The 13146-nt window shown below is 41.6% G+C and overlaps 1 protein-coding gene across 10 annotated transcripts in view; it reads right to left on the bottom strand.

The window, feature by feature from the left end:
• LOC144754443 (F-box only protein 6-like) overlaps positions 1 to 13146 on the bottom strand; it is a 189597-nt gene that overhangs the window by 90226 nt on the left and 86225 nt on the right. For all 10 annotated transcript variants that reach the window (XR_013594725.1, XM_078642224.1, XM_078642222.1 and 7 more), the window contains one exon: positions 4617 to 4928. Coding sequence is in view for 9 of the 10 variants with exons in the window: in XM_078642224.1 (XP_078498350.1) it covers positions 4617 to 4875 (259 nt within the window). In the remaining variant the exon portion in view is untranslated. The remainder of the gene's footprint in view (positions 1 to 4616; positions 4929 to 13146) is intronic.

Raw genomic sequence — 13146 nt, 5'->3', positions numbered from 1 at the left:
TTGTGATGACCTATGTGTGGATGCTAAGGTCTCAAACAAAAAATCTTCTTCTAATGATTCTTTGTGCAGTGCCACCCCATGATATTGGGGAAGCCTCGGCAATGAGTTCCTGGTGGGATACATTGTCAACTGGAGGAGATGGCTTGGCTGGGTAAAGGTCTGGGTCATTATCTGCTGCAGGATCAATTGTATAATCCGCCCAGGGATCTAATGGTAAATGTGTCCTTCCATCATCAACATCATCATCATCATGGTGAGAGTGTGGAGAATCATGAGGTGTAATTGGCAAAGGATTTTAAGGTGGAGAAAGAGGTGGTGGAGGGGATGATTGTGGTGGATGAAAATACTTTTTCTTTAAAAGGATCTTGTAGGTACTGTCCTCATCAGGGAGCTTGTGTTTCCGAGGTAGATTGGTACGAATATGACCAGTTTCTGGGCTAATATGCAGTCTCTTTTGCTTGGGAACTGTCTTCAGTGGAACAACGTCTAAATTCAGATCCAAAGTAGCATCTTTCTGTTTCAGTGCCAATGTTTTCAGCGCTGGCGTTTTCGATGTGGGCGTGGTATGGCCTTTGGGTACTGACAATTTCAGCTCCGAAGGCTGCTCTACTTTCAGCATGGATGATTTCGGCTTCGAGACGGATTTGTGCTTGAACCGGAGGACTTCGGTTCGGACGAGGATTTTTGTCGACTCGGTACAGAGCGGGAAGGCTTGACTGGGTGTTTCAGAGCCAGTTCTGGAGGCGGGGCATCAGAAACCTTGTCTTGGTACTGACCTTGGACAGAAGGCAGAGGTGGTGCCGAAGCCTTGTGCTTTTTGTGAGTTATTTGGAGAGGCAAGGGGCCTTCCGTACTCACGTCACCTTGTCCCTGCGGCAGTTCTTCGGCGTTGAGGTTTATCTCGAGTCCGAGTCGGAGTCCTGCATGGAGAAGGATTCCTTCTCCTCTGCTGCCTCAACCTCTTCTTGACCGGTATCTTCACCGAAGATGTCCGGCGTGTCTTCGATGCTCTGCGGTGAATGTCTCGTCATCAAGCCCGATGATCGCGAAGAGTTTTCTTCGATAGAAATGATCTGCAAGCGTCACAGTCTTCTTCCTTGTGCTCTGGAGACAAGCACACGTGCACACCTTGTGTGAGTCAGTGCACGGATCTTCACGTGGCAATGAGGGCAGAATTTTAACGCTCTCCGTTGACCAAAATGATAGGCTGTGACGTGGGAAAAGCATACGAAACAATACCGTCGAGGTAGACCAGTAGTTGTACATAAGGATACTACAACATATGATGATTCTAAAGGAGGGAGGAGAATGTTTTTAAACACAAAAAGGGAGTCCTGTTTGTTTATATCTCAAAGCAACTGATGTTAATCAACAAATATGGGAGTCGTATAGGGTACAAGAGCCATATTCCCCATATAAAGGGAAAAGGAAAGTTACTAAGATAAGGAAAAGTGCTACTGCCCACAGAAATGGAAATCAGCTCTCAGCCTGGAGATATCTACCTTATGTTGGGGTGAAAAGATTCTGGTCTGGGGAAGGAAGCACGTCATAAAATAGCCACCCTCTGTAAAAACGAGATTGTACACACTGAACTGAGATGAGCAAAAGAGGTTAGGAGGTTGCTGGGTGAAATATGCAAAAGACTATAACTATAGACTTAGGTGACCGTAATCTAGAGACAGTATCTCTAGGGTCGAGTTGCCAGTCCGGTCTAAAAATTGTGCCCGGAAACAGCATATATACAGCATTTAATAAAAAATATATCTATACAGTTTGAGAAAGTCATGGGCAAGGGATGATTTGTTCCCATATGTTGATGCATTGCCAAACCCCTATCTTAGATAAGCTTTACTGAACCTCGGGATCTTGACTAAATCTCTGGTTTGAAAATAAGGCTGTAAGACTAGTAGCCATAGAAGACAAGGGCAAATGTCCATGTGGCTGAGGGGTGACTCTTTGCATGTCCCTTTCTACCTGCCTTTTCATGGCGGGTAAACCCCAATGAAAAGGCCAACGGGAAGGGACATCTTCATACCTACGGTGGTGCCTGCCAAGCACCACCACCATTGTGAGGATGGCAGACCCTCCGACGGGCTCCTTGAGCCTGTCGGATTCGCGGCGGTCGGTCTCTCCGACCGCAAGCATCCGCCTGCATATCATAATGCGGCGGGCGGTAATGCTGGGTCTGATGGCAGAGGGACCGCCACCGAAGGACTGATGGTGGCGGTCTCACTGCCATCGTAATGAGGACCTGAAGTCTTAATTAACATAATTTGACTGACTGGCTACATAAAAAATTAAATAACGTTAGCAGAATAATAAAATACATAAAGAAGCAAACTGTAAAATTAAATATTTAAAAATGTTCTGTAAATGTGTAGGAATTAGAAAATGTAGGACATAAAATAGAACTGCTAACCTTAACTTTATTCTTTAGAGCAGCACAAGAACAGTAACCACGGTATTGTATAGATGATGGGCTACCATAAATGAAATGCCAACAAAAGAGAGCATGCATTGGGCACAAAAAAGACAACATTATATGCTAGAGTTTTGCATATTGCTTCACCATTTAAAATAAAAAATCGAATTTAGAAGCACACCCACCTTCCCATTAGAATTTCGATTTTCTAAATTTGTTTGTGTATTAAATAAAATATTTGATCAATTGTGTATTTGTTTCATGTAAGCTTGTTTCTGAATGTTTGTGCATTCTTTTGAAATTCAAATGGTAGAAAAGAACTATGCTGGGATCCCAAGTTACAAGTAATAGCGGGGATCCCCAGAGTCCAGTAATGACTGAGGGGGGCTCCTCAGATTCAATGAATGATTCAGTTAGGGTCCTCAGAAGTCAAAAGGTTAAGAACTACTTCCATGGACTATACGAATGTAGCTGCTTGGTGTATGGCCATGTTTGCTATGTAGGGCCATTAACATCTTGGCCTTCCACGAAAAGTGACTGTTTTTCATATTTCTGCCAAAGGTAGCTTGTGAGGGGGATCCCGACTTGATCCTTGAGGAGAAAGTGTTATTCTAAGCTGTTACTATGAGCATCACATCTAGCTTTAGAATTGCAATTATCATGACAGAGGCCCTGCAAGGAGTTTCTTGCAGGTGTGACAAACAAGGACTTGAGAGGCAAAGTGGCGTCTTTCCCTAGAAAATGATTTTGGGATTCTCTCATGGGGGCCAGACATTTGGAAAGCTGCACCAAGTAGAGGCCTCTCATGAAAACCACTCTTCAATATGGAAATAAACCCTCTGAAGTGTTGGATGACTGGTGGTCTTTTTTGTTCTTACACAAACTCTCCACTGGGTGGTTCTTTATGCCTTAATTGGGGGCTGGCTCTACAACGTTGGGTTGTCTTCTCCAGTGTGGCAGCCTAGTCTTTCTGGATGAGGGTCTTTTGCTTTTTGTGGTCTGGTGTTTTTGGACTTTTTTGGTGTTTCCGGCACTTGTTACCACCCCCTAGGGCCAGTGGCACTTTGTGAGTTCTGAGATCCTCCTTTATCAGAAGTTGCCTTTATTTTCTCCTCATTTCTGGGAGTAATCCGGGTCCCGCATGACCGCTGGTTAACTGAGTGAAAAGGGTGGGGGTTTTACTGGATGTTAAAACCCTTTGAACACACACACCTCTTTCAATTGGCTGGTAGCTCTTCAAGTCTTCAGTTTGTTCCTGCACAGTCTGCTTTTCAGATGAAGGCGAGTGGTCTTGCTAACGAGGGAGTGTTTCTTTTCTGCCTACCTGATCACAGGTGGGTCCTTTATATTATTTTTGAGGTTGTGGGAATTTATCACTGATTAAGAGGAACTCGATTAGGTTGCTGGTCTTCCGTTCTCGAGGCGACCAGTCTGGTTACCTTGTCCTTATCTCAGTGAACATTGGATCCACTTCTGGGCTGAGAATAAGAGCTGGGGACTGGAAGTTCATGAATGTGCATGGGTGGTGCAGTAGGGCCACAAAAGTGTCAGGGCTTCACAATTATGAATGAATTCTGTGCCATTCAAAACAGTGTCTACATCTTCCCTGGTAACTTAGACATTCTGCATGGTCTAAGAACTAACAGAACATGTGTCACTGGGCTGACTAATTATACTTTATTATTTGCCTCCTAGAAATTGATTTATGGGGTTGATTTGAAACCTATTGTGGGCAGATCCCAATTCCCACTGCTGCGGAAGTAGGCGTACACTTAACTACTTCATGTACTTGTGGTCCAAGACAGTAGGGAGGCAGTTAACTAGTTTGCACCTCTATGTACCAAAAGCATCCTAGGGCAGTAAATACCAGGCACATTTTAAACCCTCAGCACAGGAAAAGTGCAACACCTGAAGCCAAAAAGACAGGATATCAGTGCACATTTAAGAAATTATATAAAAAAAATATTTCTCCCTTATGCGCTCTAGCTTCTCCCTTTTTCTACCCAGGTAATTTAGGAAGACACTCTAATTCATTAAATTCTAAAGAGCATACCGTTAAATATCTACTCCTCAATTACACTTAAGATGGACCCACAAAATTTAACTTTGGAAGAGAAACTAGATAACGCAATAGCTTTTTGCTAATTATCCCATTCCTCTTTGTAGAGCCCCGACTAGCGTAAGGGAGACAAACCTTCTGCACAAGGATTCTTTATTAAATTCTTCTTCAGCTTGAAGCGGAGGTAAAGGCACTTCCAATCACCAGGATTCCTTATGCTGCTACTGAGAAAAGAAAACTCCAGCTGGCACTTCCTTTTCCAAAGGGTGGGCGAATCAAACACATCTTTCCACTGCCTGCAGACCAGCCTACAGCAATGGATCAAGTCTTTGCATGGAACTCGAAACAGCACCTCCAGGAGGACATCTTCAGGGAGATCATGGATACTATGCATCCCGGTGACTGCTGAAGGCTCTCTCAGGAAGGGGAAACACAAGCTGTAACAATCTGGTGAAGAAATGAAATTTAAAACACATCAGATCCTAGTTTTTCCTCAATCTCCTCCTGTTTTCCGATACTCTATTCATTTTAGCTTTTTATAATTGAAGTGAAGTGACAGAGGGCTCAGTTCACAAACATTTTTGCTCCCCTATGCAAACCTGTCATCACTCATATTAGAATAGATCCCTAAAGCGTTGACCCATCTTTAGTAAATAACATATTGCTCACTGAGTATGCTATTTATAGGTTTGCATATATCTGATATCACGTTTACAAATAAAAATAAACTATATATTTCAGACTCTAGAAGTTTTGATATTAACATATCCTTCTGGAAATGTATCAATATATCAAATCCCACAAAGATGAACACCAAAAACAAACATTGGTAGTCTGGCAATGAATAAACAATCTCAAATCTTGTAATCTGGTTGCAGGAACACTTATTTGTGTTTCTCACTGTGAACTGAGCATGCACTGGAGAACACATGAACTCAACTGTACCAAAAGGGTAAGATAATTATTTTTTGGTGCAAATAATGTTTTCTATAAAATTCAGTCACACACAAAGTTCAAGCAATAACCTAATAGGAAACAAAAAGAAAAAGAGCGACTGGTGTACAGCCAGGGAGAGTTATATGGATAGGGAAAGGGGGAGTAAAAATAAAATCACTGTTGTAAATACTTATGTAGGTAGATGTTTTGAAACTGATCCTTCATGGGAGATAGAACGTGAATATTATTCCATCACAGTATGAGTCGTTTAGAAACCTAGGCAACCATTATTTTAAAAAGTCTGACATCCAGCAACAGAGATAAGATTATGTACCTCGGTTGTATGCCAGCCGGTGGATGGCAGTGAAACCACGATTCACCGGCTGGCAGGGATTGCATTTTTGGGCCCGTAGCAGGCCCCCCTTGTGTTGGGGAAGGTGGGTATGTACATAGAAAGAGCGCAGTAGGAAATTCCATCTTACATGCGGCAAGCAGTCCGCCACCAAATCTGAGATGTAGGATCCCTTTCAATGAATGTATCAGGGCAAAAAGAAACTGTAGTTCTGAGGAATCTTACCTCAAAACCAAAGAGGCAATGATTCAGGGATTAAAGCAAAAACATCCCCCAATAAAAGCTCTAGAGGAATCTGAACAAAGGGCTAATAAAATCAACAGCGTAGATGCCCTTTTTCAACCACTACACCACAAAGAGAGGAAAAAAAGACACAGATAACAGTCCCATCAGATTTATCATCAAATTCAATAGCCAGGCCAATGACCTGAGATGAATTCTAAAACAGAGAATATTTTAAAATAAGATCCTATCCTAAAAGATAAGGTAGGACATACACCCTCTATCACATACCAAAAGAGCGTATCTCTGAAAGATATGTTAGCACAGAGTAATCTGATGCCAAACAAAACTAACTGGCTGAAACCAAGCAAGGGCTTTCACAAATGCGGATGCTGTAAAGCCTGTAAACATAGTGAAAACATTCCAGAAGTTAAACTTGAACGCATTAACAAAAAATGTCAGATTCCCAAACCAATAAACTGTGGTACAGAACTTGTTGAATAGTGAACATCCTGACGCTAACTTTTTAACTGAAACGTGACTTCAAAATAGCTCTGGCCCTGATGTGGCCTCAGCCTTACAATCTAGCTATGCTATAGTTAGAAGGGATAGAGTTGATGGGAAAGGCGGAGGAATTGCTATAATCTACGATAAATCCTATCAATGTAAACTGGAAGATTTATCTTTTCCAAGCTGTGAAGCAGCTCTATTTAAAATTACAATGACCCCGCAAATGACCTTTTCTGGTATTCTTATCTATTGGCCTCCCGGACCATCAAGTTCCTGGGTTTCTTCACTTCCAGACTTGGTTACCCTCCATCTTCTTAAAGCAGGACATTTCACCATTTTGGGTGATTTTAATTTACATCTCGATAGACCGGACTGCACGGTCAGCAATACATTGATCGCTGACTTTGCTGCATTAAATCTCCTACTTTGTAATACTGATCCTACGCATATTGCTGGCCACCTGCTAGATCCCATTTTTTCAAACTTACCTGATCTGCAGTGTGATCCTGGTCTTCCTATATGCTGGTCAGACCATTTTGCAGTTAAACTTTATTGTATTTTTTCGATGACTCCAAATGTAGATAACACTAGTATTCCACAGAAATCCCGGAATTGGAGTAAACTGGACATGGAAGCTTTTAATAAACATCTTGCTAATAGTAAACCTCCCATTGATCATATGTCAACGACTTCAGTGAGTACAATACACAATTGGATCTTTAATGCAGTGGAGTATTGTCTCCCTTTAGCTATAAAAATCCTACAATCATCGTCTTCCAGCTCCTTGGTTCACGGTGCTATTGAAAATAGGGAAAAACAAATGTAAAGCTCTGGAAAGAAGTTGGAGAAGAAATTACACACCGGATGCCAAATTAAAATATAAGCAAGCGTTAAAGTACTATCAAGCACTTTGAAAATCAGCTAGGAAGGACTATGTGTCTTCCACTTTTTCTAAAGCCCAGAACTGTTTGCATACTCTGTTTTCCATGGTGAAAAAACTTGCTGGTTCTGATACGCAGTCTTTGCCTCAGACTTTAACTGAACAACAATGTGATAGCTAACTACTTCATGGACAAAGTAGAGCAAATACATTCTTCATTGAAAAATACTCAGTCAGTGACATCTGCTATGCCACTTTTTACGTCGGAGTCCGCCCATATGGCGGAGGAATACACCAGATTAGATACTTAGGCACTCTTTGACATTGATTCTTTTAAGAAGACTTTGAACAGTGTCAAATATGGCTCCCCTTGTGATCTTATCCCTGTATCTGTGTTGCAGCAGATAGAACTACTTTTTCTTATGGTAACTATGCAGCTACTCAATGCCTCTATTCAAGAAGCTATTGTCTCGTCAGAATGGAAACATGCCATGGTTCTCCCCCTTTTAAAGAAAGCCAATGCTGACCCAACTCGGCCATCTCACTATAGGCCGATTTCTTTGCTTCCAACCTATTCTAAAATTTTGGAAAAGCATGTTAACTTGCAATTAACCCAATTTGTCGAATCTGCTGACTTTCTGCACTCCTCTCAATCTGTCTTTAGGGCCGGCTATTCGACTGAAACTACTCTTCTTGGAGTAACAGAAATGCTAAGACAGCGACTGTATTTGGGGGACACCGTAGCTCTTATACTACTCGACTTGAGCGCCGCATTTGACACAGTGTCCCATACTGTGTTAATTAAGTCCTTGCACTCCCTTGGCATCACCGGTTCAGCGCTCGACTGGCTTTCATCTTTTTTAACTAAACTGACATTTCAAGTGTTCTCATCTAGAGCCAGCTCTAAAATACACACCTCCTCTTATGGGGTACCCCAAGGTTCAATCCTAAGTCCTCTCCTGTTCAACTTGTATGTTAAACCTTTGGCGACTATTGCAGAAGAGGCGGGGTTGAGCCTTTTTTTCCTATGCAGATGATACCCAAATCATCTTTTCCCTATCTACGGATAGGATGCCTGGACCTTCAGCTCTTCAGGTTGGCATGAAAAACATTGCATCTTGGATGGAAATAAATCTACTCAAGCTTAACAGCGAGAAAACTGAGGTCCTAATTTTCCGAAAAAAAAAAAATCTTTGGGGCCCCCAGCACTGACCTAGTGAAATGGGTGCTCTACCTCAGCCCACTGATCATGCCCGTAATTTGAGAGTCATCATTGATGACAAATTATCTATGAAGCAGCAGGTAGTAAAAGTGGCAGCTACTTGTTTTACCATTTTAAAATGGTTGAAAAAAATCATCTGGATGTTCCGGTCTCCACTCAAAAAACCGTAGTCCAGGCACTTCTGACATCCAGAATGGACTACGGTAACATCCTTTATTTAGGCTCAAATAAGGATGTCATGCGGAGGCTGCAGGTAGTACAGAATTCTGCTGCCAGGCTACTCTGTCAGCTTTCTAAAACATCTACCACCTCCAGTGTTTTGTGTAACCTTCAATGGCTCAGGATTGAAAAACACGTTAAGTTTAAGGCCCTGAGCTACATGTACAAAATCAAGGCTGGCTCTGCTCCTAAATTGTTGTGAACGTATCTAGGACCCTATTTAAATATTCCCGATTCATGCATTTATGTGGTTATAACAAATCATATCCTTATAAAGGCATAAGAATCATATCCATATTTAGTCATAACCAATGCAGTCCAAATACGGCAAGACTACTCCCATAGACTCCTAGAAAGTACAACGCGTTCTTTAAAATAACCAAGCCTCCAGCAGCCCGGGAAATTCCCTCTGCTTCTGTTTTGATTTGTCCAAGAACTTCTGGAGTCCTGAAAGAACTGCAAGTTCTTAGTGACGTCTTATGTCCAACCTTACGTCAAACTCGGCATCTTCCAGGTATAAATATACCAGCATCTGCCTTAGCAAACACACGGTGGTTTGGAGCAGATCGGCTATCTACTTACCCGACGCCCTGCTGTAACGAGTGCCGAAGGAAGCCGACCCTCCCATTGACGCACTGAGAGAGACGCTGTCTTCTCCTGCCGAGAAATCCAGCTCCAGTGTTTCCAGTCACCCTTGCGGGTTGCTGGGAGATCGAGTCCTGAGAGAGAGATACAAGACCTCCTTCATTCTATAACCAAGGTACGGAGCTTATTAGATCCTTAGAGAATTCTTGATTCAGATTCTTGGCAAAAACTATCTTAACTCAAACTATATTTCACTTACTCCTTCCCAAGTACTAGGTTTAGGTTAGGTACACCGGGGTAGGCGTATTTTAGAAACACCAGTTGAGTACGTTTAGTCAACTTTTATCATTGTATGTATTTTATCCGTTTTAAGTATCTTATGGCTTAGAAGCCATATAAATGCTTTTACAGTATTATTTAATAATACTCCTTTTACTGTTCGCACTTTACTTTATGACAAGTATTGCAATTGTGGCAATTCACTTCTCTTGCATGAGAAAAGAGGACTACTCAAATAACCACTTTTATTGAAAACGCCTGTCTCTCTATTTCTCTGCACTCCTGGTGAAACTAAGCATGCACGATTGACTGAGTGAAATAGCTGTCTATTGTTTCAGCGACTCTGGAGATATACTCCTTATTCTGGAGGGAGCAAAGTTGTCATGTTTATGCAGTTGTCAGAAACTAATCCCTTCTTGTCTATTCAGGAAAGTTAACTCCTTCCTGTTCACTCGAGAAAGTTTCTAGTAACCTCTGAGCTAGCTGGCATTCATAATTAAGTCTAACATATTCAATAGAGACCTAGTCGACCTCAGTCCTACGTCTAAACTATTGTTTATGTTATTCCAATGCGCAGAGCCTATTGGGAATATAGGAACTACACTACATGGCGCCCAACGTTTGGTAAGGCGATAATCTAACGCTAGATACTAGAGTAACTCAGTCGTGCTTTTTACACAGACCCCTTTGTCCCATAAAAACTCCAATAGACGTCTGGAGTGGGTAAAAGGTTAATATCCGCCAGAACTTAGTAGGAAGAGATTCCTATATATTAGTTTTTGGTTTAGTCAACGTTGAAGGATACAGTGTTCCAAAATATTGTGCACCTAATCTTTGTTTCCTTGAAACTTGCTCTGCAAAAAACCTTTCCGTCAGTAAAATGACGGGAAGTGACGAAGAAAGAGATGCTTTGGCAGCTCAACTTTTAGATGATAGACACAAGTCTCCGGCAAGATGACCCTGAGGCTATAATAATACCAGTCAATGTAAGAAAGAGTATAACTTACAAACTTATAAATAATGGAGTATCACCAAGAGGTGGTACAGTTATATTTGTGGAAGAGGCCCATGAATATCGGCAGACAGAGGTATTCTATTCCTGGATACACTTTCCAGAAGCACATGCTGTGACACGCGAGTTTCACTATTACAAAATAGATGAATCTCCTGAGGAATACGTCCCCTTCGAGGACATTGAAATTCCGATAACATACCAAGAGCATCAGCTCTGGTTTAATGGCGCCCTAAAACATCAAAATCACTTCACCAGGCTTGGTCCACTAGGTAGACCAGGAGCCACATGGCCAGTTCTAGCCGGCTGCACACCACATCCGGACATTAAAAAAATGTCAAGCGGAGAACTTTTAGTTCAGCTAAAACAACTAATTAAAATACATAGACAATTGGTCCAATATGTCATGCGGACTTTAACAGTCCAACCAGCAATAAAAATTCCACAGCACACCCCTCACCAGGGGAACACAAATAAAATTACACCAGACTATACAATCAGTCATTGGCCAATTACCCGCAAAACAGGAACAAATTCCATTCTGGTTAGCTCAAAAAATGACACAAAAAGAGGCAGTATTTCCTGATACTACACCTAATGAGAAACACAGAATCCTGACTGTCTTCCAATGGGGATCGCACCACATGTAGAGGACTGTGACACTTGGGGCACAGTTTTTTCTTCGATATACACAAAAACACATGGTGTTCCGTCTACGGCAGTTATACCAGACGTACTAAGACAGATTCAAAATTAATACGGTCCAGAACCTGCTTTAACTCTAGGTATGAAACTACTGAAAGACTTTAAGCAAGTCTCGGCTATACTATTAGCCAACATAAAAGGAGTAGCAGCATCTGTGGCGATGCGCCAAAAATTGAAAGAAACAGATATAGCCGAACAACCTTTTGAACTTGCCAGAATAATTGAAAAATCCTATGAAGAACTAGGTAGAGATAGTTTGGGTGGGAAACCATTAAAAGCCCAACTAACTGAAAATTCTGAAAAAACCTTTATCAGGAATAATCTCAATACTCCAAAAAAGAGGTGGGAGGGTAATAAACAAACCACCCCCAGAGAAAGGTCTCCTCAACGGAGAGATAGATCTCCAGAACGAAGGGGCAAGTCTCCACAAAGGGAGCCCTCTGAAAAAAGATATAACCTTAGAAATAGGGACAATTTGAGAAAAGCTGACAGATATCAAGATATTGATACACGTCCCTCTCGATCTTTTCAGACTTCCTCACAGAAATCGGAAAGAAGAGGACGGTCAGAACACAAAGAAGAGCACGTCAAGTCCAAAGACAAGGAACCTGCTCATCAAAGTAAAAAACGTACAATTTCCAAAAAAGAAGGTAGCTAGTATTAAAATAAAACATGCCGAGGATTTTGAGGACACAGCTGAAAAACGGAGAATGGGCCCAGACAATGCTAGACAGCGCAGCAGAAGTGACCATAGCTCGCAAGATCCTGATGAATCTTCTGGAGACAGTGGACACAAATGAATATATTCAAGTGGAAACTGCAGACACCAGAGTTAGTGTGCCCCATAAATTATATGAAATAACATTACGTATAGAAGGGGACAAAGCTAGGAAAATAAAAGGTCTCTTTTGGGAGAACCTATCAAAAGGCTATGATATCCTGCTAGCAGAAAAAGACTGGCCACCAGAGTTTGTCAGGGAGTGCCCACATGGCAAAGAAATGATTATGCCTGCCTTCTCAAATCACATTCCAATTCATAAAAAATACAAATATGCTAGAAAATGGGCAGTGGCCCAAGCCCCTACATTATATAAAAATCATGTAGGATGGATGAGGATTCTCCTCACCATAAAATTCAGTTAAAAATTCAACCTACTGCACAAAGGAAGTATACTGTTAAGCAAGAAGCTAAAAAACAAGTCGGGGAGATCTTAGATCAACTTGAATATCAGGGGGTGATTGAAACATGCACCTCACAAATGAACAATCCTTTGTTTCCTGTCTCCAAACCAGACAATTCATATCGTCTAGTTTTGGACTACAGACACCTAAACTCTTGTTGCAAAACATTTGCAGTACAAAACTCGCACAGTGCAGCACTAATGAATAACATTGGGGGCAAAAAATATAAAACGACATTAGTTATTTCAAATGGCTTCTTCTGTCAAAACATAGCACCAGAAAGCAGGTATTTGACCGCTTTCTCCAGTATGGGGGTCCAAAAACTATTTTGTTGTCTCCCACAGGGATTCAAGAATAGCCCAGGATTATTCTCAGCCAGGGTAACAGAGTTACTACAAATGTATGATGATGAGGCATTATCTTATGTCGATGACATCTATCTTACAGACGATGAACTGGAGACACACTTGAAAAGAGTGAACACCATAATACTTGGGTTCGAAGCTGAAGGGTACAAATTCAACTTTAAAAAGTCACGAATTGTCCACCTAACTGTCCTGT

Source organism: Lissotriton helveticus, chromosome 5_1 (genome assembly GCF_964261635.1).
Source record: "Lissotriton helveticus chromosome 5_1, aLisHel1.1, whole genome shotgun sequence".
Lineage (NCBI taxonomy): Eukaryota > Metazoa > Chordata > Amphibia > Caudata > Salamandridae > Lissotriton > Lissotriton helveticus.
This window is presented reverse-complemented; position numbering and strand designations above follow the sequence as displayed.